Genomic DNA, 25,374 nt, shown 5'->3' on the forward strand with positions numbered 1-25,374 from the left:
CTTCATTTATCAAACGATATGCTCTGTTTGTGAAATGAAAATAAATGCCTGCTGCTGCATTCTGATTGGCGCAGACTAGCGTCAGCAACATCGAGACCAAATCTGATTGGCCGACATCACATTTCGGGGCGTTGCATCTGACAGGAGGAAGTAGAGACGCAAGAAACGAGCTCGTTTAAGGGGGTGTTTACCTGATACTTACAAAATGAAATCTGTAATGTAATGCCGTTAAATCGCGAACTGAGGAAGGATATGTCTTAATGTATTTCATACGTGAGTATGTTGTGTTTGTTTTTTGTTTTTCTCGAGCGGACGTGTTTTTAGCCCGGCGTACACACGCTGTGCTGCTGTAGCCTGTTAGCTCGATGCTGCTCCGTGTGCCTGTGTTGCCATTCAGCGCGTCAGATTAGAAAAATACACTCAATCAGCCGCGGTTAATTCTGTGCAGAGGCTCGCACACTCAGCTGCCTACACCTGTCCTGTTTTCCAGTCCGGGTGAGGACGAAGCGGCGACGCTAATGTCTGTCGATTAATTTTTTTTTCTTTAGCATATGGAAATATCAGCAGGTAGCAGGTTAGCGCCAGTTGTAGCTAACATCGGTTCGCTGTTGGCGAAAACAAGAGAAGCGGGTTTAATTTGCTTTGTTAGAAGCTTCTGACAGGTGTCATAGTATACCTGTATACACCGATACTGGGTTAGTTAACTAATATATAATACTATATATTACTGCAGCAAACTCTAAGCAGAGCGGAAAATGGTTCAAATGAAAGTTTACTGTATGAATCAGCCAGGCAAAAAATAAATAATTTCCTATAACTATATATTTGTAACCACCAACATGATGCTCTTGTGGTCAGAAATCTTTTGTAAAAGACCCAGATAGGCAGCACTTCAGTCAGCAGTATTTGTGCAGACCAGTAATGTAACGAACACATAAACACCACGTCACTGGATTTTACATTCATAAAGAAAATCAAGAGTTAGATGGTAAAACATCCAAAATTTAAACAAAGTTTGGGAAACCTAAATCATCAGAATATGTTGCAGTTTAAACAGACATCCTTAGAGTAACTGCCTCCAGGTCAAATAAATGAATCCTCCCCCTGAGAATTTGTTAATATTTTTTGCAGCAGTTTGGAGTCAGAACGAGCTGAAAGTTTAATATTAATCCTTTCATCATGACAAAGCAAAGCAGCCTTTAAGATGCAAGAGGGAAATAAAGCATCAGTTAGTCTGCGGGATAATCGCAGACTGATGCAGACTAACTGATGATTGCCGTATTGATTCACTGTCTTAAGTCCTCCTGCTCGAGTGCATAATATCCGGGGCTTTTAATTTCTTCTCTGCCATCTATGTCCCTTGCAGCTGAGGCCAGGATTAGTGAGAGGACCTCTCGTCCGTACGTTATCCACATGAGGAATGCTGGGAGCATGCAGCCCGTGTACAGAAGAGACGCTGGAGTCTGGAACCAAACGAGAAGTCTTCTCTACAAGAACCTGCTCATCAAATGGAGGACCAAGCAGCAGAGCCTGCAGGTGCAGAAACATTTTTTTTTTTAAATCCAATAAATAACTAATGTTTCCAGAGTTTCTGAAACATGCGATTTTTACCATAATCTAGCAGCCTGATGTCGAGGTGTGTTCTGGTTTCTGGGGAGGTCTCGGCTTGTGTCACTAAGTCGTTGAAAAGGTCGTGTTTTTACGCCTGTGTGCTAAAAGTCGCTAAAAGTTGAAGCTTCACCATTGCTTCTTTCTGCTTTCTATTTCTGCTTTGTCAGACCATGCATTTTTTATTCGGCTTTAAGTTGCGTCTATGCATTTTTTATGTGCCTGTGTATCAGCTTTTCTTTTGACTTGCAGCTCTCTGGGACCGCCTCCATCTTCCTCAACAGCAGGCAGGGCCGCCCTAAGCTCCACTGTGAATAATACAGCGTGTTTATTTCACTCACAGACCAGCCGTTACCCCAAAGACTGGATTTGTTCTACATTTTTAGAATCTAGTAATCTGTTGCAGTGTTTTTGTCAGAAGTGTAGTTGTTCAACAGGAAACTTGAGCTTTAGTTGGGAGAAGAAAATGTTGACACCATATGTAGGTTGAGTTTTTTACACAGATGATGCCAAATTACCTAGATCATGCTTCACAATACATAAACATCTCTCTTCTCTGGTACTGTCTACCACAAGCCTCAAACTCTTGACATGCCCCCCTCTGAGTTCAGCCTTGCAGGTTGTTTATCAATAGGAAGACAATTTTTTCTTTTTTTTATCTCGCGGTTTGGTTTTGCAGTTAGAGCCACTGTGTGCATGCAGTCATCAGTGAAAGCAATGTCTTTTCTCACTAAAATGTACCTGTAAATTCATTTTCTGTCCCACAGAGCATGAATTTTCACCAACTTTGGGTTGTAATGCTTTGGACATACACAAGAAAACATATTTAAGAGATGACGCTATATCTGATCTGACCTGGTGGATATCAGGGTTTACTGCGCACACTTATTCACATTCCTTCTGTGTCCCTGTCTGTACAGGAATTGATCCTCCCTCTGCTCCTGTTGGGCCTCCTGATACTCATCAGCACCCTGAATCCTCATGTTTACTATGGCGGCATCAGCACGACGGAGCTGGAGAGTGACAGCCACTTCTTCAAAGGCCTCGGCTACACACCAATCAGTAACATCACCACTCACATCATGGAAGAGGTGGCTCAGAATATGCGTAAGTCTGAAAACATCTGCGGGGTTCTGTGTCTGTTAGGTTTGTGCAGATGGTTCGAAAAGAGCAAACCGAGCATTTTTTTCCCTCCTTCAGTTATGCAGGATCGTCTGGAGATGTTCTCCAGTGAGGAGGATCTGGAGAACGCCAGCCTCTACGAGCCCTCCAGCTATGTTGGCGTCGTGTTCATGGACAGCTCGGCCACATCTTACAAACTCCGTTTCCCGCACAACCAGCTGCCTTTACCCAGTGACTACACAGAGTCTATTGGTAAAGCCTAATTATTGAAACTATTATACTTTCTCCCGCTTTATTTTTATGGATTGGCTCAACTTTATTTTAAATGGGTACAAAGTTTCTACACTTTGTCCCTCACTGTGACAGATCAGAAGCTCATTTGTGTTGTAGACTTGCATACATCTTCAGATGTGCTGCTAACTGCCTTTGAAAGAGTCCTTTGGTGTAAAAAAAACATCCATAATGAATCGTTTAAAGTACTCGTGCTAGTTTAAAAGAAACAGCAGTCAGTGGGGGCATTGCTCATGGTGGTAAAATCCTTAAATGAGTCATCATTGTAGCCCTGGCAGGGCGCAGCGATGCTCTTCTGTGATTGTTACTTATTTTTTTGCCCTGGTGAGTGCGTCTTGCTCTTTCTCCATCCGTAGGTGCCGCCCTTCTACTGCTGGAGTATTTTTTATTTTATTTTATTTTATTTTTTTTAAAAGGGTTAAAGACTGCTTACTCCTGGGCGTTGGTGATTTTTACGGTCTTGACTTATTATTTTGTTTAGTGGCCAACTTCTGGGTTTTCCTTTAGTTTTGCCTCCTTTATCTCCTTTGTTTTTTTTACCCACTTTTTGTTAATCTCCCTGCTTCACCTGGACACTTAGGGGAACGTAACATGGACTAATAATTTGTTGTTATGAAGATGTTGAAGGGAAAATAAGCGTGAACTATCAACACTGGATCTGGCTGTCACCCAGAACATCTGAGAGCGTTTCCTCTCCATTAATCAGACATTGAAGAGAGAGAAAAAGTTGATTTAAATCTTAAACATGCTTCAGCTTTCTGGATCCTGACTTGTAGCTCTTTTGGTATGAAGGAATATAAAAAGATGGAAGAACACATGACTCTGGTTTAGATGGAGTGGAGGAAGAGATGAACAGAACTGTAAAAGAGATTATTCCCTCTTAGAGCTGAAGTGTGGCGTTCTGTAGTGCTGTTTTATATTTCATACAGAAATGATCGAATTTAAAACAGAAGTGTTGAAATCTTCAAACTTTTAGCCTGGATTTAGATTGATTCTTACACATTTACTTTAGTTTTTTGGACTTGAAGTGTATTTATTCTATTTTTACTATATTAGATTTTTAGATCATTTACTTTTGATTTATCTTTCGTTGTATTATTTTATTGAAAAGCTAGTTTAAATTTTATTTTATTGCTGTGATGTTTCATCTTTCTAATCTACTCTATATTGATGGTCATTGTATATTATTTGTTATGATTTATATTATATTGAATCACCTTTAACAAAGGTCCTTTACAAATACATTTTGATTGATTGCTGTCGTTGCTTCGTCTCCTGCAGCCAGCTGCTTGTCGAGCTCGGTAAACTGCAGGGCTGCAAATTACTGGTACTCCGGCTTCATTCACCTCCAGTCTCTGATCGACGCAGCCATTATTCAGGTGAGACAGGCTGAAGCTCAGCTGCTACCGTGTGTTAACCACAGATACGTTATATGGTGGGACTTTAGTTATTTATTACAGCAGACACCAAACACCTTTAATTTTTTTTTAACTTTTTTTTTTGCTGCAAGCTTGTGCCCGTCTTCTGTTTTGTCTTGTTGAATTTCGGACATTTGAACTGCATTTATCACACATGGATTTTCTTTGACTTCATTACTGAAAAAAGTCCCAGGTTTAAACTCTTTTATCATCTTTTGTGCTCAGATGCAGACAAAACGTTCGGTGTTGAGCGAGCTCGAACTGAAGGCGGTGATGATGGGTCAGCCCGGCTCTGTGGAGGTTCAGAAGTTCCCCCACGCCCTCATCTCCATCTACCTGGTCCTGGCTTTCACGCCCTTCGTCACCTTCCTCATCGTCAACGTGGCGGCTGAGAAGGAGCATCGTCTCAAAGACACCATGACCATGATGGGGCTTTACGACACAGCCTTCTGGTGAGGAGATACGGCTTCGGCCGCTGCACATTCGGACACTCGGACCAAAGAAAATCCCGTTCATGTGTACGTGTGGTTTGACAGGTTATCGTGGGGCCTCCTGTACGCTGCTCTGGTGACCACCATGTCTATCCTGATGGCCATCATCGCGACGTACACAGCCTTGTTTCCTAACAGCAACTTCCTTGTCATCTTTTTCCTCATATTCCTCTATGGAATATCATCAGTGAGTAGAGCTGGGATGGAGGGAAAGCAAACCAACACACAAGTGTTGCTTTGGGGAAATAAAGAATTAAAATATAGCTGTGGCTATTTGATTCCAGCCTTTGTGTTGGTAGTAGTGAATGTTCTTTCCTCTCATCCATATCCTGACTCTGTTCCACAGATCTTCTTCTCCTTCATGCTGACTCCGCTGTTTAAGAAGCCCAAGTTTGCCAGCACGGTGGGATCCATGCTGACGGTGGTGTTTGGCTGCTTGTCGCTCTTCACCGTCCTCGTGAAGGATTTCCCACAGCCGCTGGTGTGGCTTCTGTGCCTGCTGTCGCCCAGTGCCTTCTCCATCGGCATTGCACAGGTACAAACACGCTCTGGTCTCCTCTGGAGTACTTTCCTGCTTCTGGAATAAATTAAATCGCAGCTTGTTGCAGTCCTCTCTTACCTCAGTGTTGATCCTGTTTTTGTTAATTTAATCAATTTTTAATTTAAATCATTTTTCTATTAATTGCATCATAAGTGATATTAGGTTCTTTCTGCAGTTTGCTAAAAATGTCAATATAATCTCTGCAGTTTTCCAGCCTTCACTTTTCAGAAAGATGAAGCTTTGTGCAGTAGATGCCACCGAGGCTGATCTCAGTGCGTATTTGTCTAATATCTATTTTAGGTTGTTTACTTGGAGGCACAGGGAGACGGTGCTGTATTTTCTTCTCTGACTAACGGGCCTCATCCTTTGTACGTGCCGTTGCTGATGCTGGTTGTGGACTGCATCCTTTATCTTCTGCTGGCTATCTACCTGGACCAGGTCCTGCCTGGTAAGTGCAAACATATTTGAACTCGGTGTGGTCAAACACTGGTTTTTGCCAGGACAAATCCAGCAGCTATTAAGTTAGTAAATGTGTTTTTGTAGTCACCTTTTTCTCTTTTACATAGTAGCAAAACAGCTGAAAATAAAGAGTGTTTACCCTTTACTCCCCCATGTATCATAAGGCCCTCCTGGAATTATTTTGGTTGTAAAATTAGCCAAAAATGTAAAATTTTCAGGAACAATTTGAATTTTCTCTTTAGTTCAGGATTGGGGAACTCCAGGCTTCGAGGGCCGGTGTCCTGCAGGTTTCAGACGTGTCCTTGATCCAAGACAGCTGATTTAAATGGTTAAAATGACCTCCTCAACATGTCTTGATGTTCTCCAATAGCGCTACAGATCAGTAGAAGCTTTTGGGCATTGAGGAAAAGAACAAACTGAGATCCCACAGCAAGTTTGAAAAGCCCTCCAGCAGTGTGCTGTGCAGCGAGTGCTGCGCATGACTGCAGAGTGGGAAATAAACTGTCAGATGTCAGATGTTTCCCTTTTCACCCACTGAGTGTGTGCAGCACTGCTCTGCAGATCCATCTGTACTTCACAATTAGCGTTACACCACATTGACCGTGCTGCTTTAATTGACTGCAGCATTAAATCGCCCCACTGCTGGTTCAAGCTGATTGGGTTAGCAGTTCTGTTTGTTTTGTTTTGTGTTTTCATTTTATTTTCATGATGATTTTCTGATACGCAGGTGAGTTTGGAATGCGGAGGTCCTTGGTTTACTTCCTGAAGCCGTCCTATTGGTCCAAACACAGAAAGCGCTATGTTGAGGTGAGCTCGGTGTACGACACTGAGCTGAACGGCGCTCCCGGTGGGGACGAGTCTATCGAGCCGGTTTCTCCCGAGTTCAGAGGGAAAGAAGCCATCCGGTAAAAGCCTGAACTTACCAATATTTCATTTTATTTTATGTCAGTGCTCACAGAGTACCTTTACTAAAAGTATGGATTCAGAGGACTGAGAGATCGGGTAGATCAGCGTTAGGCTCAGCTCTTGCTTTAGTGCCAAATACCAGCTCAGCTGTAGCATCAGCTGAGGAGAGCCTGGGGGTCCAGCCTGTAACCTGAGAGCTGCTCTTCAACTGACTCTGCTGCTGTGTTTACGCTTCTCTCCTTTCAGTTTCACTGTTTCTTCATTGCTCGCTTGTTTTGTCTCCAACAGCATCAATAACATCCGCAAAGTGTACAAAGAAAAGGACAACGTGGTGGAGGCTCTGAGGGGTGAGTGCTTTTCTATGAATTATACATGTTGTTCAAGGTTACAGCATGAGTCACGTGAAGGTGCTGTATAATGTGGGGTAAAGATCCAACCTCAGTAATAAGCAGAAAATGTTTTCCCGTCAGCCTGATTTACATTGTTAGATTACATATTTTTCCACATTCCTACAACGGACTGAAATAACATCCCGTATCTCCTCCTGTTTCTTTACCTCTCCTTCTCAGGTTTGACCTTTGACATCTATGAGGGACAGATTACAGCTCTGCTGGGACACAGCGGGGCTGGAAAGTCCACCCTCATGAACATCCTGTGTGGGATCTGCCCGCCGACAAACGGCACGGCCACCATCTATGGCTCCCCTGTGGCAGAGATTGCCGACGCGGCCGAAATGAAGCAGCTGGTGGGAATCTGCCCTCAGTTCAACATCATCTTTGATGTGCTCACGGTGGAGGAGCACCTGAGGATATTTGCTGCCATCAAAGGGATCCCACGAGCAGACATCGACACCGAGGTAAATGTGACGATCGAAATGTTCCCGCAGTGCAAAGTCTGAAACATTCTGACATTTATCAAAGTTAAAACCATACATTTGAAACATGACATCAAACCCACAACAAGACAAGGAAACACTGACATTAAAAAAGCACATTCTCCATCAGATGAAGGTATGCTTAAATATAGAGTAGAATAGAAGAAACTATCAGCCAATCATGTTGCTGCACCTGGCATATGCACAAACACACAGTAGTTTCATTTCCTATAATTTCAGGGTGTGTGGTAGCAAACATCTTCTTATCATCCTAATCTGTGGTTTTAGCAAAGCTGTAGGTAGATTAGAAATGTTCTTTGCTAATCATCAGTCTGACATTTGTTCAGTGCTCTCTCGGGTTAGACTGAAGACCCCCAGATTAATTAATGAAGGGCAGATGTAGTTGAAGTATAAGTTAGAAGTATGTATAAGAAAAAGCCCTCTTTGTGAACAAATTTGCCACATTTTGGTGATTCTATTCATACAGTTAATATATCCAGTAAGTGATGATGCTTTAAATTAGATGGTGTAAATTATTTTACTGCTACTGTTCATAACCATCATCTTTATCGTTGCATTAATTATCATTTCATCAAAGCATTTATTGAAGCTGTTGGCATTATGTTATAATTTGTATTACAGGGGTTATCATAATCACATATTAACATTTTTATTACAGGTGCAGTTATAACCACTTTAAATCGTTGAGTTAAATCTATAATCTTAAAAGCTTATATGCTGAGTATATTGTTACAGTAAAATGGTAGCTGAGCAAAGGCCTGAGTGTATTCCGCAACATGTTGCACTAGAGTTTACTTGACAACAGGTGACAGAAGGAGGACAAGTCCATGGGGACCTCAAAGGCCTGAGATCATCACCATATTTGGAGGAGGATGCCAGAAAGGGGAACTTCTGTGTCTGCATTTATCTCTTAAAAGTGATCATTGTCTGTAAAAGAGGCAAATAATGTTCTTAAGATGCAAATTATGTGCTTGTAAACGCAAGAGGGGCCGTTATAATACCCTGATGTTATAAAAGCAATCTGAAGTGTATTTTTGGGTGGAGATATACAACTGATGTTTTGCAGTTTACACCTCCCCACGCTGCGTGTATTCATTAAAATCAATTGTTTTGATCAAGCTCTTCTGGACCATCGTTGCTTTACTCTCGTCCTCAATATCGGACCCTTAACAATGGGAACATTAAATTTATTGTAAAGATGACTGCAGAGTTGTGAGACTTGCTTCTAGAAGGTCTTTAAATCCACTGTTTAAAAAGTAAAAATGACACACGGATGGGGTCTGTGTCTATTTTCCTTAAGATTTAGATTTCATAGAAAGATCTGGAACGTGGCTAAACTCCAGAGCATGTTGTTGTCATATTTTTCATGTGTGTGCATTAGTGATTCCAGCAGGAGAATATGTGACATTCTTGAGGTTGTTTAAAAAGCTGTTTCAGTAACAAGTGCTTGTTGAGCCTTAGTGTGATGTTTCCTTCTCTGACAGGTCACAAAGGTGCTGAAGGACCTGGACCTGGAGAAGATCATGACGGCTCAGGCCAAGAATCTGAGCGGAGGCCAGAAGAGGAAACTGTCTGTGGGCATCGCCATTCTAGGAGATCCCAAGGTACCTGTGCGCAATCTTACTTCAGTTTTTGTTGGAGGCAAAAGAGTGGAGAGGAGTTTTTTTGTTTGTGTTTTTTTTTTTAAATCCAGACACCAGTCCTTCTCGGATAACGTGGGTTTGTGGTTGTTTCTGTCAGATCCTGCTCTTAGACGAGCCCACGGCCGGCATGGACCCCTACTCCAGGCACCAGGTGTGGTCTCTGCTGAAGAGTCGCCGGGCCGGCAGAGTCACTGTGCTCAGCACGCACTACATGGACGAGGCAGACATCCTTGCTGGTACGAATGCTTCTTGTTGTGTAAGATACACAAACCCACACTTTGGACTGGAGATATAGACCAGAAATTGTGCTTTATTTTTATCCCGGATGATGGTATCTCAGGATCTTCTAGCTTGATCAATATTTTAATCAGGAGCTGGTGTTGCTTTTCCGTTTCCAGAAAATTTTCTGTCTTTTCTTGATGATGTTTAAAATAAAACCGTTTGACCGGATGAACAGTTTTCACTCAGGTTTGTTGTGTATGCATATTTTAAAGTATACTGCTAACATATGCTCCAGCTTGGTGATATTATTCATCATGAGGTCAGCGCTGAGTTTCCTTCCTTGCTGCAGGAGAAAGAGTGAGATTCAAGGTGCGGAGGCGAGCAGAAAACACCAGCACAGCTTTATGTAACCGAGCAGCAGCTCCAGTTTTATACTTGACCCATATGAGAACAAAGGTTTATCTCCACGCGAGTTGAAAACATGTCTGATTTATTTCTTTTGAATGTTTGTTTCTGCAGATCGCAAAGCTGTGATCTCTCAAGGTCAGCTGAAGTGTGTTGGCTCCTCTCTGTATCTCAAGATCAAGTGCGGTGTGGGCTATCATCTAAGGCAAGGACCCCTTTAATTGACTCTTACAAGAACCCAAAAGGAATAATCCGTGAGATTGTTTTTGTTATTGCTGAGTTTAGATGTGTGTTAACCACAGGCGTCTTTATCAAACTAGATTTAGATGTTTTTCTTCATCCTTTGCAGAATGTCTATCAGCGAGGCATGTGACGCAGAAAAGATCACGTCTTTGGTTAAGCAGCACGTTCCCAAAGCCAAGTTATCCCGACATCACGAGGCGGAGCTGACCTTCACTCTGCCCTTTGAGAGCATGGACACGTTCCCAGGTTCGATTCACAGGAACGTCCATCGGTCACATTTAAAAAAATTAAAAAAAAATCATGACATGAGTCGACCATACAGATGTTTCCTTTGTGCGTGTTTGTTTTTTGAGCATTAAATTGTACTGATTATGTTTTCAGTTTACAGTCGGGTCACGTTTTTGCACATTTATCCTGACTCTTGTTTTGTGCTGAAGGCTGATTCTCTGATAGCTGCCTGCTTTCTGTAGCAACATGCATGCAGCTGTGCACAGCCATGTACTCCTAAATGTGCCCATCAGCATTTTTTGGTTTAACTGCCTTGCTTTGACATTGTGCATTGTATAAAAATGTTTTTAAAAATCATAACTCCAAAGCAATCAACTGCAAATAAAGCAATTTCTTGAAGCTCTGAATCTGCACTGGGGCAGAGCAGAGTGATACTGGAGCAGTTGTCCCTGCTGAAAGGGGAAAGTTTACTTACTCTTGGCCTTCATGGTTTCTTTAATATCCTTTAAAAATATCCAGACAGTATTTTAAAAATAGAGTATGACTCAGTTATGATTCAGCTTTGACTGTGAGCCACGCAGCGCGCTGAGCGGTCCTGAATTCATCTTTCGTAGGCCTGTTCTCGGAGCTCGACTCTCAACCCAGACTGGGAATAGTCAACTATGGTGTTTCCATGACAACGCTGGAAGATGTTTTTCTACGTTTGGAGGCAGAGGCTGAAGTGGATCAGGCTGGTGAGTGTGTCGCCAAACTGAAGATTGCTGCTGATTTAAGTTTTTCGAATGGAAAAAGTCAAAGGAGCTCTGGTGTTGAGTAAAAGTCGTTTCATGTTTTCAGACTACAGCGTGTTTAATCGAGAGCAGGCGGACGACGAGTGCGACACCGCCTCCCTGGATGACACGGACCAGAGGCTGCTCACGTTCTCCGACACAAAGTCGGACGTTGTGACGGGTCACGCCCTGTGGCGGCAGCAGTTCAGCACCGTGGCGTGGCTGCACATGCTCAACATGCGCCGGGAGAGGAAGGCCTTCATTTACACGTGAGTGTTCTCTTTATTTTACTTTATTAGCCAGTTTCTTTATTTTGAAGATATCATGGGTAAACTGGGCTTTTTATTTATTACCTTAATACAATATATGTTTTTTGTTTTTGTTGTTTGTGTGTTAATCTGTCATATGATGGACACACATGCTCCTTCTGCTCCTGTAGCTTAGAGTTAAAGAACTAAATGACATCCATAGTTTTCTGCCTCTTTGTCCAGTCACAGAAATGGGTATGTGTTTTGAGGCTTTATTCCTCCCATTTATCGAGAATTTCCTGACTCTAACCTCCCCCTTCCTCCTCTTCCAGTCTGGCCTTGTTCCTGGTGTTTGTGGCTGCAGTCCTGGTTTTGTCGCTGGCCACAGGAAACATCCAGATTCACTCCTCAGACCGCCAGTTTCTGCCAATTTACCTCCTCAGGAGGAACCAGGTGCCCCAGAGATACGCCACAAGCCTCCTGGTTCAGAACTCAACTGGTGAGTGTCACAGATACAAACACGGCAGCCTGACGGTTTCTGTGTAACTGAGTTAAAAGGCTTGTTTCACTTTCAATGGTTTTCTTTTTTTCCCCGAATAAGACTCGAGATCTCAGCTCTATCACAAAGCACAACGTGATGTAAACACTGTGATGAAGCATTGCACTTCTGCACAAGTGTGAAATATCCCACTAACCATAATCATTACAATATGTCCCGTGGGTGTAATTTAACCGACCTCCTTGATGTTGATTTGAATTGTTTTTATTGACACCTATGAGCTTCTGCATGATTAAATTTTATAGTTGCAAGCTGTAGCCCCCCAACCTCAGGCTTCCTCTGAGGGGTGTCTGGGCTGAGTGGCAACAAACTCAGATTATGTCGAAGGACGTCTGCCCATCTCTTCTTGGACCACTGCAACTGTGACACAGCAGAAAATGGTTGTATGGATGATTTTAGCCGTGCCTTTTTCGTACCTACAGGCTCTGATATTTCCGATTTCATCCACAACATCGAGTCTCAGGACATCAAAGTGGAAATGATGAAGCAGAGTGACTACATGGCGGCGGCTCCCCACAGCGCTGCCATCAACGTAACAAGATCCAGCAAGGTCACTTTAATATTGCATAGATTGAATTTAATTACTGATATCAGATTAGATGAAACTGGAGCACCTCCACCTACATTTAATGTGTCACGGTGCTCGTGTTCCAGGCAAAGTGCTCTTTGTTTGAGGGCTGCTGGCTCCTCTAACTGAGAGCTTTCTGTTTAGATGGAGTGCTGAGTTCATGAGATGCTGTTGACACTTTGTTTCATGTGTTGTTAACAGGGTTTCAGATACAGCGTTGCATTTAACAGCACGACTGTTCACTCCCTGCCCATGACTGTCAATATACTGAGCAATGCTCTTCTAAGAGGTCTGAATGGGACCGGGCAGATCCGAACGTGGACCAAACCTTTTGAATATGTGAGTGCCTTTGACAAATATAGAGTCAGATAACACAGGTCGTTTCCAAGACACTAAACTTTCCCTTTGTGATGCCTATCAGCAAATCCCTGATGCTACATCCTACGCGCTGGTGTACATAGAGGCGATCATACTGGGAATGCTGGCAGCTGGAATGCCGGCATATTTTGCAATGGACCACACTCGAGACCGAGAGGTAACCAGTTAGTCACAGAGATAAAAACAGATTAATCTTTTCAACAAAAGATTTAGCACGAAAGGAGGGAAAAAAAGAAATGTTTTCTGGTACAGTGAGAATATCGGGCCACACAGTCACATTTCTTACATATTTCTCGTCACTTCTGTGTTTTGTTTTGGGGGTTTTGTCCCCTTTGCAGATAAAGTGTCGCTCCACTCTGCGCATCTCTGGTCTCGTACCGTCAGCGTACTGGTGCGGTCAGGCGGCGGTGGACATCCCGTTCTATTACCTCATCCTGTCCTTCATGTCCATCATCCTTTTCTCCTTCCACACCGGAAACCTGCTCAACTCCAGCAACCTCTCCGCTGTGGTGCGTCCAGCTGCTTAAAGCGCTGTATCGCAGACTTTATTCCTCTGTAATACAACACATATGTGACTTCATCTCATGGCTTCTGCCCCGCCTTAGGTCCTCTGCACCGTCGGCTTCAGTCCAGCCATGATTCTCTTCACTTACGTGTCGTCTTTCGGCTTCACCCGAGTCCAAAGCAACAGGGATTTTTTCTCTGTCATCTCCATGATGGTGAGACTCAAACATGTGATCCTGAAGAAGCCTGGTGCTGCTGTTTCTTCTTCCTTCTTCCTCCTTCTTCTTCCTTCTTCCTTCTTCTTCCTCCTTCCTTCCTCTTCCTCCTTCCTTCTTCTTCCTCCTTCCTTCCTCTTCCTCCTTCCTTCTTCTTCCTCTTCCTCTTCCTCTTTCTTCTTCCTCCTTCCTTCTTCTTCCTCTTCCTCTTTCTTCCTCCTTCCTTCTTCTTCTTCTTCCTTCTTCTTCTTCCTTCTTCTTCTTCCTTCTTCTTCCTCTTCCTCTTTCTTCTTCCTTCTTCTTCTTCCTTCTTCTTCCTTCTTCTTCCTTCTTCTTCTTCCTTCCTTCTTCTTCCTCTTCCTCTTTCTTCTTCCTTCTTCTTCTTCCTTCTTCTTCCTTCTTTCTTTTTCTTTTCTTTGTTCTTCACATGACAACAAAAATGCTTTAGATTGAAACCTTTATTAAAAATAAATAAATTACTTGTACCTCAGGTGTGCGTCGTGTCAGCCTCGGTGGTTCAGTTGTCCTTCGTGAACAACAATCCAGTTTTGACAAGAACCCTGCACAACGTCTTGTGTTTGTTCAACCCGCTGTACCCTCTCATGGGCTGTCTCAACTGCATCACCAAGGTAGGAGCTCAGGGCAACAGCTGCTTTCTCTGTCAAGCATACAGCTGTGTTTTTCAAATAAATGCACAATCATATATCACTGGGGCTGAGGCCGTTATTGGAGTCATGTTTGAGAGCATTTCTCCATTTTCAGGCCACCTTCCTCCCGACTGTCTACGAGGAGAACTTCCTGTGGAAGAACCTGCTCATTTCAGTTTTAGCCGTATGTATCATATTTCAAGATGTGGGGGAAAAAATGTGATAAACAAATTGTCAGAACTGTATTTAACTGTAATCCTTGTGTGTCTGTGCTCAGCCCTACCTCCAGTGCATCGTTCTGCTTTTCCTGCTTCGCTGGCTGGAGATCCATTCTGGAGGAAGGACGATGAAAAACGATCAGCTCTGCAGGTGATGATCGCTTTCATAACTCTGATTACAGCAGAGCTCCCCAAAGTGTGGGGTCCGCCCCCTGGGGGGGGCGCAGAGCCATTGCAGAGGGGGCGCGGTGTGAAAAGGGTTTAGTTCACAAACACTTCTTGTAATAACTAACTACTCCTGACATTTTGGACATGTTAGCTCTTTATACAGTAAAGTTACAGCGGGATACAAATAATATCAGGCTGATCCTTCCGTAATTTGTTCCCCCTGTTCAAATCACGGACAAACAGGATCCCACAGCTGTTTATGTGTTTAAACCCATTTTGCACAGAGAGGCATTTTTTGAAAAATGTATTGACAGCAATGTTGAAAATTATTACACAGGAAAAAAAAAACAACTACACGTAAAATAATCACACCGTGACGCCTCTGCCTTTCTAAATGCAGGGACAGTAACTGCGTGTGTGTATGTAAGCGTGTAAAACCTGAAGATAGACACAAAATACTGTTAATCTGACTATCTGCCATTCTGCAATTCATCTCATGTAAACAATAACGTGGCGCACAGCGTGACGTGAAAAGAGGCACATCCCTTTGACGTTGCGTGACGAACTCTGTAATCCTCATCCACACATAAACGCAAAAAAGGAGTTTTAAATCTCAGTTTTCGGTGAATCGCAACGCCGTTTATGTGTGGACGAAAGGCCCAAACGCATAGAAACAGCTGAGTTTTCAAAAATACCCGTGTAGGTGTGGACGTAGCGTAAAAGAGTTAGTGTATTTTATTACTACCTGTAATTTATTACTTGTATTTGCTTAATTGTTTACTAAATGTTTGAGGTGTGAGATAAACTGCAATGGAGCAAAATATGGGCGTGTGTGGTTAAAGGATGTGTTTGTGCGTGCGTGCGTGCGTGCGTGCGTGCGTGCGGGGGCGGCATTTTTCTTGTAAAACAAAGGGGGGCCTAGCAAAAAAAGTTTGGGAACCGCTGGATTACAGGAACATCTGGTTTATTTATTCTGAGGTTTATTGCTTTGATAAAGGTAGAAAAGTTTGTGAGGCTTTTGGAGTTACCCAGATCCCTGAACAAAATGTGGTCGCAACCGTTTTACTGCAATAAAAACATATAGGTTTTGATGCCTACATTAAATGCACCAGACCTGATGTTCTTTTAAAATGTTCACAGGATCTCATCCCAGTCCAAGGCCAAGGTGGAGAGGAACCTCGAAGAAGGCCAGAATGAAGACGAAGATGTCCAGATGGAAAGGGCCAGAGTGAAAGAGGCCCTCAGCTGTCAGTCCTGTGAAGAGGTAAATATTTATAATACATAAATTAAGAATGCTGTTGAAGTCCCTGGTCCCTGTTGAAGAGTCAGGATGCAATAAATATTAAATCAGCCAGGTATCTTTAGTTTTTAGTTTCTCGTCAGTGATCTGAAGGCATTTTGCTACTTTTTCTGTCTTTTCTGTGTCTGTTTAGAAACCGGTCGTGGTTGTGAGTAACCTGAAGAAGCAGTACAAGGGCAGGAGAGAAGGATTTTCTCTAAGCAAGAAGAGGAAGCTTGCCACAAAGAACGTCTCTTTCTGTGTCCGTAAAGGTACGCTTTGTCTTGCTGCTTTTTCTTATGCTGCTTGGTTCCCAACCGGCCGGCTTCACCCACAGTCTGAATCCTAACCTGCTGTTTCTTCAGGTGAAGTTCTTGGACTGTTGGGCCCCAACGGAGCAGGAAAGAGCACCATCATGCACATGTTGGCAGGTGACACTGACCCCACTGCAGGCCAGGTACAGTAGGATGATACTGAAGCATTCCTCTGTCTGTTTGTTTAATAATTTCAGTCATGTAACTCATGGAACACTTTTTTTCTTTTTGTTGTTTTATTTATGCGATTTTTGTCAGCTGAACCCAAACCCCCCCAAGTAAAACCAAGAAAACACTCAGAACTTTTGCTTGTCTTGGTCCAGGTGCTGATGGGAGACTACAGCACTGAGTTTCGCTCAGTGGACAATCCTCTGGAGCACGTGGGCTACTGCCCACAGGTGAACCCTCTGTGGCCTCGGGTCACTCTACAAGAGCATCTGGAGATCTACGCCGCCATCAAAGGCCTGAAAGGAGAGGACGTGCCAGGGATCATCAAACGGTAAAGTCTCGGTCTCATCCTCAGTACCGGTTTCCCCCTGACGTTTGACCACAGTGATTTCTTTTTTAAACGGTCAGACAGTCAAAGATGATCTAGATCAGTGGTTCTTAACCTGGGTTCGGTGAGTCGCTCTCAGGGGTTCTGCAGAGCCTCCGCTGTGACATGCACGGCTCATTTTGTGCACCAGTAAAAAACATATCTATGTCTTGAATTTGAAAAAAATCATATTTTATTTTTCACTAAAGAGTTCAGTGAATGCGCATGTGAAACTGGTGGGGTTCGGTACCTCCAACAAGGTTAAGAACCACTGATCTCGATCTGTAGATCTTTTCTAGAGAGGGAGAGAGTGTGTAAAGCTAATAACGGCTGTTGTGTGTCTGCCGTTGCTGTCAGTGTGGTGAATGCTCTGGAGCTGAAGGACCACTTACACAAACAAGCCAAGACTCTGTCTGCAGGACTCAAGCGGAAGGTGAGGAGACCCTCCGCTTGCCTATTAGTCTGCTCGATTGTAATTTTAATGCTGTGTTTATCCTGCCTGATAATAAAGTATTTATCAGAAACCTGTTGGTGTTAACAGCAAAATCTACGTTTCACTCCATCCTAACGAGTTAGAATATTTTAGCTTTTTAAGTTTAATTTTATTTTTCGCGGCAGTGGCGTTTAAACGTCTCACTTCAAATGTAAAAGCCTTAAATTTATCTTCTGTCATGAAACACATGCAGTACTTCTAATCTTTTCTGTTATAGTTTTACAGTATTTGTATGATATTATTGTGTTGTACGTCTGCAGTTGTGTTTTGCCTTGAGCATGATCGGGAATCCTCAGATCGTCTTACTGGATGAGCCTTCATCAGGGATGGATCCAAAGTCCAAACAGCGCATGTGGTGAGATGATGTTTTCCCTACAGAAACATTTTTCTGCCTTTTACTTGTTTCAAATGTGAAGCGCTGAAGTTCTCTCAAAAAAATGTTTTTTTTCTTTCACAGCCAAATAATATATGTTTAATTTCATAAGCAATGCTACCGTTAAAAAAGCAAAAGTACGTAAATCGTTCGCGTTTCCTTCGTGTAGGAGGGCCATGCGAGCCGCTTTTAAGAACCGTCAGCGCGGAGCCATCCTGACCACTCACTACATGGAGGAAGCCGAGGCTGTGTGCGACCGCGTCGCCATCATGGTTTCTGGGCAGCTGAGGTTCGCTCCACAGCTGCTTTCTCGATAATTTCTCAAACTTCTGAGTCTCGGCATAACGCCGCTTAATGCTTGTTCTCGTTCCTGCAGATGTATCGGTTCCATCCAACATTTAAAAGGAAAATATGGCCGCGGTTACGGTTTGGAGGTGAAACTTAGAGAAGAGCTGACGGGGCTCCAGCAGGTGGCGCTGTTGCATAAGGAGATCCTACGAATATTCCCTCACGCCGCTCGGCAGGAGAGGTGAGCCCCGACCTGTCTGTGTCTGTGTGTACTTCAGGGATGTCAGACTCGTTTTACAGCCCATTTTGATCTTAAATGAGTTGCATTGGTAAAAATCCTTTTTCTGTCATTGTGAAGAAGTTTAACTGCACATTTAATCCTTGTGCAGTTTCAAGTGTGTCTCTGTGTTTCTACATGATAAAGAAATGCTGCTGTAGTTAATGAAAGACATCTGTGTGGACTAGGGATGGGTATCGTTTAGGTTTTATCCGATACCGGTGCCAAACCGGTACTTTTGAAACGGTGCCGGTGCTTAAACGGTGCTCAAACCGGTGCTTAAAGAATGGAGAACACAAAATTGGTCCAAAACCTCTCATGTTCAGCTGGTTTTTTGTAAAAGATAACAATGTTAGCCTTTTCTGCAGCTATAGGGCATATATGGTCTCACTCTTGGCTGGAAGCAGTGCTTAAACAATGGAAAAAACACAAACTTTGTCCAAAAACCTCTCATGTTTAACTGTTTTCCACTTTTTCTTTGGTCATTTTAGCCTTTTTGGCCAGGGTGAAGGGAGTATCTGCCATCAAACAAGAAGACAGCCGCATGTAACTACGACGGTGTTTGCTAGTTCACCTTACATGCATTAATGTAATAATGTGATTAGCGTACTCAACGTTAATTACACACGAACAACATGAAGCTACTCACGCAGAGGAGAACGGCTGCTGCTGCCATCATCATCCGTCATCATTTCTGCTACGCTGACAGGGCTAGGGGCCAGGACTCTACTCTTTTGGGGGGATGTTGCTAACTCCAGGTCCGCTAACAGGGACCACACCCGCAGTAGATGTGCACGGTGTGAGGTCTCGCAGCAAGCTATCAAACACGGCAAATTTCTCGGCTTTAAAAAAAACCCGCTATGCGTCGCCAGGTGTTTCATCAGATTTGAGGTGTTACCTCCTTTGACAGTATCACAGTATCAGCTTAAAGCACTTGTTGCAGGCTGCTGAATTTGCACCTTTGGCTGTGAAGTACAGCCAGACTTTTGACCGCTTTGCCTTGGACATTTTTAATCTGTAGCTCTGCTCTGAAAGAACGTACGTACCTGGCCCCGCCTACTATCCTCGGAAACGTAAAATGATTGGCTAGAATTGGCTCAGGAAAAAAAAAGCACCGAAATAAAGCACCGAAATGTGCGCTGCTTTTCGGTCTGGTTACTACCGTTTATGTCAGAACCGGTGCCATCATGGCACCGGACACCGGTACCCATCCCTAGTGTGGACACAATAGAAAAACATAAATATCTCCAGAGAAGGAAAAAGCTGCAACTTTTCAGTCATTTAACTGTTCATTACTTGGATGGATGGACTTTGGTGTAGTATGAATGGAATCGGGAAAGGTGTTTATCAGTAGGACAAGCTGTAAAATTCTTTAAAAGACAGTCCAAAATTTATTCACGTTTACTAAACGTGTCCAGTGGGCTGGATTGTATATTTTTGATCATAAAGCCAGCGAGCACCGATGGCGGTGTAGAGAGTACCAGATGGGAGTGCAGTCACATGACTCCACAGCAGCTAGTCCAGCTGTGAAACCTTCAGTGTTTTCTTCCTGTAGATGGCTCCAGTTGATTAACACCAGTCTTTCTTCCACTTCAACTACACAGTGATGGACACTTAATGAGTGCCAACAGCACACTGTAAAGGAAAGCAGTGAACCTTATAAAACCGAGAAAGCAAAAATCAAATCCAGAGTAAGAATTTTGTCCTGACTGAAAGACAGAATAGTGCTTGTGATTAAAATATGATTAATGGAACAACCCAGTTTCAGCTGTTCACAAAAACTGTGTCAAACGTGCGAATGAACAGTGGAAGTTAAACACATTCAGTTTGTAAAGTGAAATAAAATGAACTTTTCCCTTAAAATAACAGTTGGGAGTAGATATCCTGTGCTTTCATGTTTTTACGCTCCACATGTGGGACTTGTTCGAGGTTGTTTTCAGGGTAGAAGTAAATGTACCTACTGAGGGTGTAACAGCCCTAAAGACTCAAACAAATGCAATAAAAATGTTAGAAATCAATAAATGAGGCAAAACATGAGCTTTTAGATGTATTTTTGTAGCTTATTATACCACTGATTAATTTCTGAGTCAAAACTAAAAGTCAACTAAGACCGAAAAAAGAGACGAGGAAGCATTATGGAAAATAGAGCTGTGAACGAGCTGTGGAAACACAGACACGTGCTACTGCTCTGTGTGTCCCTGTTTAATTCTGTATGTATGTGTGTGCTGTTTTTCCAGCTTTGCTACGCTGATGGTTTACAAGATCCCAATGGAGGACGTCCAATCACTGGCCAAGTCTTTCTCTCAGTTAGAGAGCGGTGAGTGAGCGCTGACCCCTTCTCCACAGCTCTGCTCTCTCTCCCGTGTACTTAATCTTCTTTCTTTGTGTCTTCAGCCAAGCAAACCTTCAACTTTGAAGAGTACAACTTTTCCCAGTCCACCTTAGAGCAGGTAGGCTTACAGGTCAGGCTGTCAGTTTGTACTTCCACTGGACCTCTGGATTATTCACTCCAAGTTTTCCTCGTTTCCTTTTGTCCTGCAGGTGTTTATGGAGTTTGCCAAGGAGCAGGAGAACGAGGAGGACGAGGTGGGCTCCCTCAGCACAACTTTCCAGTGGCAGCGGCTGCGCCAGGACGGCTCCGTCTCGGTCAACCACACAGACAGCATCGTGCACCAGCTCTGAACTCCACCCGAGAGGGAGCTGCCCGGTAACTGACCAGGAACCCGAAACTGCCAGGCTTCAGCGCCTGAGGGCTCACGCCAGCACTGCCCCGCTAACTGCATGCCCACCGCCTTTAAAATGATAGTCGGACCTGGGTGGATGGAGGGGGCGGGCCTTGCATACACTGGGATTGACTGTGTGTTTGGGCTGTTGTGGCCTCTTCCTGTGGGCCTGTAGGAGCGCATGTGTGTGTTGCTGTCGTCCATCGGTGCTCGGTGCTTTCTGAATCGCAGTGGCCGAGGGGCCTGCAGTCTTTCTCAGCACGCTGATGCCACACTTACTCCTCTTTCTAATGTTTTTTATCTTCACAGGGAGTCAGTTAAATGGGTTAAAAAACATATATATATAATATTTATGCTTTGTAATCCTTTCCGTCCGTCCTCCTCAGCAGGAGTGTTACTGTAAATGTGTTTTCTCGTCTCTTTGGGTGTGGGTTTTTTTTTTTGTTTGTTTATTTTTTTAAAAGCACTACCGTCCACAATCATACCAAAGCAGCACATCTCTGAACCACACCTCCTCACGTATTGGCACTGACGAGTATCTTTGGTTTATTAGTGTCGGTAGCACGTGCAGAAATCGCTCTGTCGTTGATGTGAGCCTGTGAAGTGAACGCCTATCTACTAACATGCCTAAAGAGACATGGTACAGCTCTTTAAACCTTTAAAAAAAAAAAAAAAAAAAACTAACACCGTGTTTGCTTTTTATTCTTCTGAGGCTAAAGAAAAAAGTCCCTTCTCCTCATCTTACACCAACATCCTCATCTTAACGTCCCGACCTTCGTTCTCCCGAGTGTTTCAGCATGCACGCTCACAAAGAGGAGGCTGGTTATTTTCAGAAGTGGTAGCCGGATTCTTTGGGGCGAGCGATGAGCGTCGCCCAGCAGCAGGATGCAGGAATATAGTGTAGAATATGCACACCAGTACATGTAGCACTCCGCCCTCATCTCATGACACTAGAGAGACGAACGACCTCCGAGGTGGCGCAATACGTTGGATCCAGACGGGGCTCGTTTAGGCGTTCTTTTCGTAACGGATGTTGAATGTACGCTTGGCCTCCGGTGAGAGGAGGGTTCGTAACTCAGTGACCGCTCGAGCTCCTGTCGTCACTCGTGTTTCACGTTGGTGCCACTTCGGCTCATGCAGCTGTGTTTTGTTAAATCTGTTTCGCTTATTTGATGTGTGTATATTGTGCTGTTTATAGTGTTTGTGAGTGTATTCTAGCACAGGGGTGTCAAACTCATTTTAGATTCTGGGTCCAGTTTTTCTTGATGCTGTTCCTTACAAACGTGTAAAGAAAGCAGATTTTTGCCTTTTTTGGTATAAAGTTTAAACTCTTAAAGAAATCAGTCTGTAAAATAACAAAGTACCAGCTGATCATTGCCTGGACTTTGATCTGTAATGAAAACAGAAACTTTTAGTTAATTCCCAGAATTTTACTTTGTTTCTTCTTCTTCTTCTTTGTGTACAGTGGAAAAAAAATGCACATTTTCCCAGGATTCCTCCTGGATCAGAATGGGATTTTTAGGTGGTGACGATGCATGTAAGCACAATTACTCCACATACACTAAAGGCAATAAGAAGTCTGTGCTACCTTACTTAACAAATCTCTCGTTATTTCAGTCATTTCATGAAAAGGGGGGAGGGATTTAAGATATGTTCTTTTTTTAGGGAAAGTGGTGCCATTGTTTTATTGTTTTATATTTAGGAAAACCCATCCGTACTTTATAGGCATAGTTTAGTTTGGGGGGGCAGAACTAGTTTTAGGAAGAAGGCGGTAAAGTGACCTCTGGCTCAGATGAACTGGACGAGTCAGACTCTACTTTCTTAAGCACAAAACGCAGTCCAAGCTTCTTTTAATCTTCACGTTGTTTGACACCCCTGATCTAGTAGATTTGTTCTAGGGAGTAACATTGTTGGTTCAATACCTATCAGCAAACCGACAAATTGTAATTCTTTCATGATATTCAGGTGTGAGAATTTTTGGTTAAAGGGAATTTAAGACACTTTTTATGATGTTTGTTTTATTTCTTTAGTGATCATAAATGCAGCCAGGAGGGAGATTTTTCTGCAGATCATGAGTACATGTATTTTTATTTAATTTGAGAGCGTTGCAGAATGATGTGCCGGCACAGGGGTGGATCAAATATCTGGAACAGAAGTGTTGTGCAGCAACGTCACAAACTCAGTCCTCACAGTTGGATTGTCTGAGGATGTGTGGGTGTGTTTGTGTGCTGCTGGCGTGTTGGTGTGGTCCGACTCTGTAGCACAGAGTTATTACCTTTTCTTGGATTTCTTCTAATTTTCAGAAAATAGTCAGCAACATTTATTCCAGCATTTATTCCATTTCCTGTCCTGAGCACGGCCGTGTGTGTGACTCTGTTTTTAAGGTGTCAGGGATAAGTTACCTTCATGTGTTTATGCAGTAGATGCCATTCATCTGTAAGGCGCTTTTTACTGGAGGTGAGTAGGAGCTCAGTGTCAGCTGTGTTTGTAAAGATGTATTACATACAAGAAACATTGAAATATACCTTTGGTGGAGGAAATGAGTGGGATTTCTGCTATTGTGTCCTTATTAAATGTGAAAACTGAAGCCCTGTGGGTATGCTTGTGCACACATGTAGCCTTTAGTCTGCAGACTGAGTAGAAACACTGGCTCTGCTTTAAGTTAAATGTGTGTGCTGAGTATCGACAGGTGGGCCTGTCTGGACTGTCCCATATACACTAATGTATAGAAACTCATTTTATATTCATTTTCCCAAGTGCAATGAAGAGTTTGTTTGCATGTGTGTGTTGTGTCTCAGTAACATGTAGCCATCCAGAAACATGTGCTATCTTTTTACTCCGAGCCCTGCCTCCAGACCGCAGAGCATTTAGTTCAAAACGGTTTGCGTGACGAAAACCAAAATACTCTCCGGCGGAGCGTTTAGACGACTGGCATCGACATTGGGGCAGGTTTTATTTTATTTTCCTGGTGGTGGTAAAATTGCACTATTTCTGGGAAATTTTATAACCTTTCTTTATATTATGCAATCTTTGTAAGATTATTTGTGCACTGACTTTATTTTTTAAAAGACTGTGGTTTAGCTGTGTGCCGTATTTTCCTCCTATCGCGCCCCTTTGTTTGAATGGACACTGGTCGTTCTATGGTCTCTACTCGACCTTTTCATGATTAAATGTTACTGTATAATATTTCTTGGCCTTTTGTTTGTTTTTGGTTTATTTGTAACAGACCATCCAGCCAGCGACAGTTTGGCGGAGTGTGGAGATGTTTAGAGTGATGCACCAAAGGCAGACAGAGAACTGTGCACGTCTCGAGCAGCTCCTCATTTCCTCATATTTTGCAAACAAATGTGGAAATATAGTATACGAGGCAAAAAGAGTTTATACAAGTATAGTTAGCTAGAAAATCAATGTTTGTGTCACCAGATTTATTCTTTAACAGTCTGAACTCTGAGGGAGCTTCCTGGCGTTTCTTTCTGGAATAATTCTCCAAACTTTAAAGGACTTCTGGCTCCTTGGAAGCACAATATAAAGAAGTGAGGGGTGGCTCAAGACTTTTGCACATCAGTTTATTTCATAGCAAAAGATTACACACTTGCAACAAAGTTTATAAACTCAGGAGTTCAATTATTCCTTTGTTTTTGTTTTTTTGTTTGTTTTTTTTAAAGCTATGCACCTGAGTTGGTTTCTTTCACAGCATCACCAAACAGCAGGTAGCTCTAAATCCTGACTGTATCTAAAAGATGGAAGTCGTAAACATGATGTCACTCACTGTTTTTGGACTCTGCATTTTGAAGCCTAAATATTACTGATTTAGCTGCCACTGAATTAGGGTTCTTGGAGAAGTTATCATATTTAAGCAGTGTGTTAAATTAGCAGCCAATGGTGGTATTAATGCACAGACACAGTTACCTGGTGATTTATTGGCAACAGACTAATAAAATACTAGAATTTCAGTCACCAAAACATATTAATGAGCTTCTTTTGTGGTTATTATTTGTCTGATAATTTCACTGAAATGCTCCAGAAGGGACCAGCACCACATTTCAGTGAGGTGATGAATAGCAGACAGATATGTCCTGTCACAGGCAGCTATAGCATAACACTGTCAGACCAGCCATGACCCCAACTTTGAGTCTCACCATTACCCAGATCAGCACAGGCTGTCTCGCTCCCACCTCCAACACACAGCAGTCTTACCAGAGCAAAGTGGTCCACTGAGGATGCCACAGCTCTCCACACTGCAGTGAGCCACATGGAGAACACCAGAGGAGCTCTGAGAGGACTGACTATACAACACTATCATCCTGGACATCCCAACAGCACCATCATCACATTTGCCTGTGAT

The 25,374-nt window shown here is 43.1% G+C and overlaps 1 protein-coding gene across 1 annotated transcript; it reads left to right on the forward strand.

Moving 5' to 3' along the window:
- Positions 1-143: 143 nt before the first annotated feature.
- Positions 144-24,996, forward strand: abca5 (ATP-binding cassette, sub-family A (ABC1), member 5). Its single transcript, XM_031745421.2, has 38 exons — positions 144-273; positions 1,367-1,536; positions 2,529-2,715; positions 2,809-2,982; positions 4,303-4,400; positions 4,665-4,891; positions 4,976-5,117; positions 5,277-5,465; positions 5,772-5,919; positions 6,658-6,835; positions 7,125-7,183; positions 7,406-7,692; positions 9,216-9,335; positions 9,472-9,610; positions 10,116-10,206; positions 10,351-10,490; positions 11,087-11,206; positions 11,310-11,511; positions 11,823-11,989; positions 12,472-12,599; positions 12,819-12,956; positions 13,039-13,152; positions 13,334-13,504; positions 13,601-13,714; positions 14,206-14,343; positions 14,477-14,545; positions 14,639-14,730; positions 15,888-16,011; positions 16,181-16,298; positions 16,392-16,483; positions 16,664-16,839; positions 17,233-17,308; positions 17,629-17,723; positions 17,911-18,030; positions 18,118-18,270; positions 20,544-20,623; positions 20,701-20,756; positions 20,848-24,996. The coding sequence occupies exons 1-38, from the start codon at positions 261-263 to the stop codon at positions 20,986-20,988; spliced, it is 5,046 nt and encodes a 1,681-aa protein (XP_031601281.1). The 5' UTR covers positions 144-260; the 3' UTR covers positions 20,989-24,996.
- The last annotated feature ends 378 nt before the right edge of the window (positions 24,997-25,374 follow it).

This window comes from Oreochromis aureus, linkage group 8, assembly GCF_013358895.1.
Source record: "Oreochromis aureus strain Israel breed Guangdong linkage group 8, ZZ_aureus, whole genome shotgun sequence".
Classification (NCBI taxonomy): domain Eukaryota; kingdom Metazoa; phylum Chordata; class Actinopteri; order Cichliformes; family Cichlidae; genus Oreochromis; species Oreochromis aureus.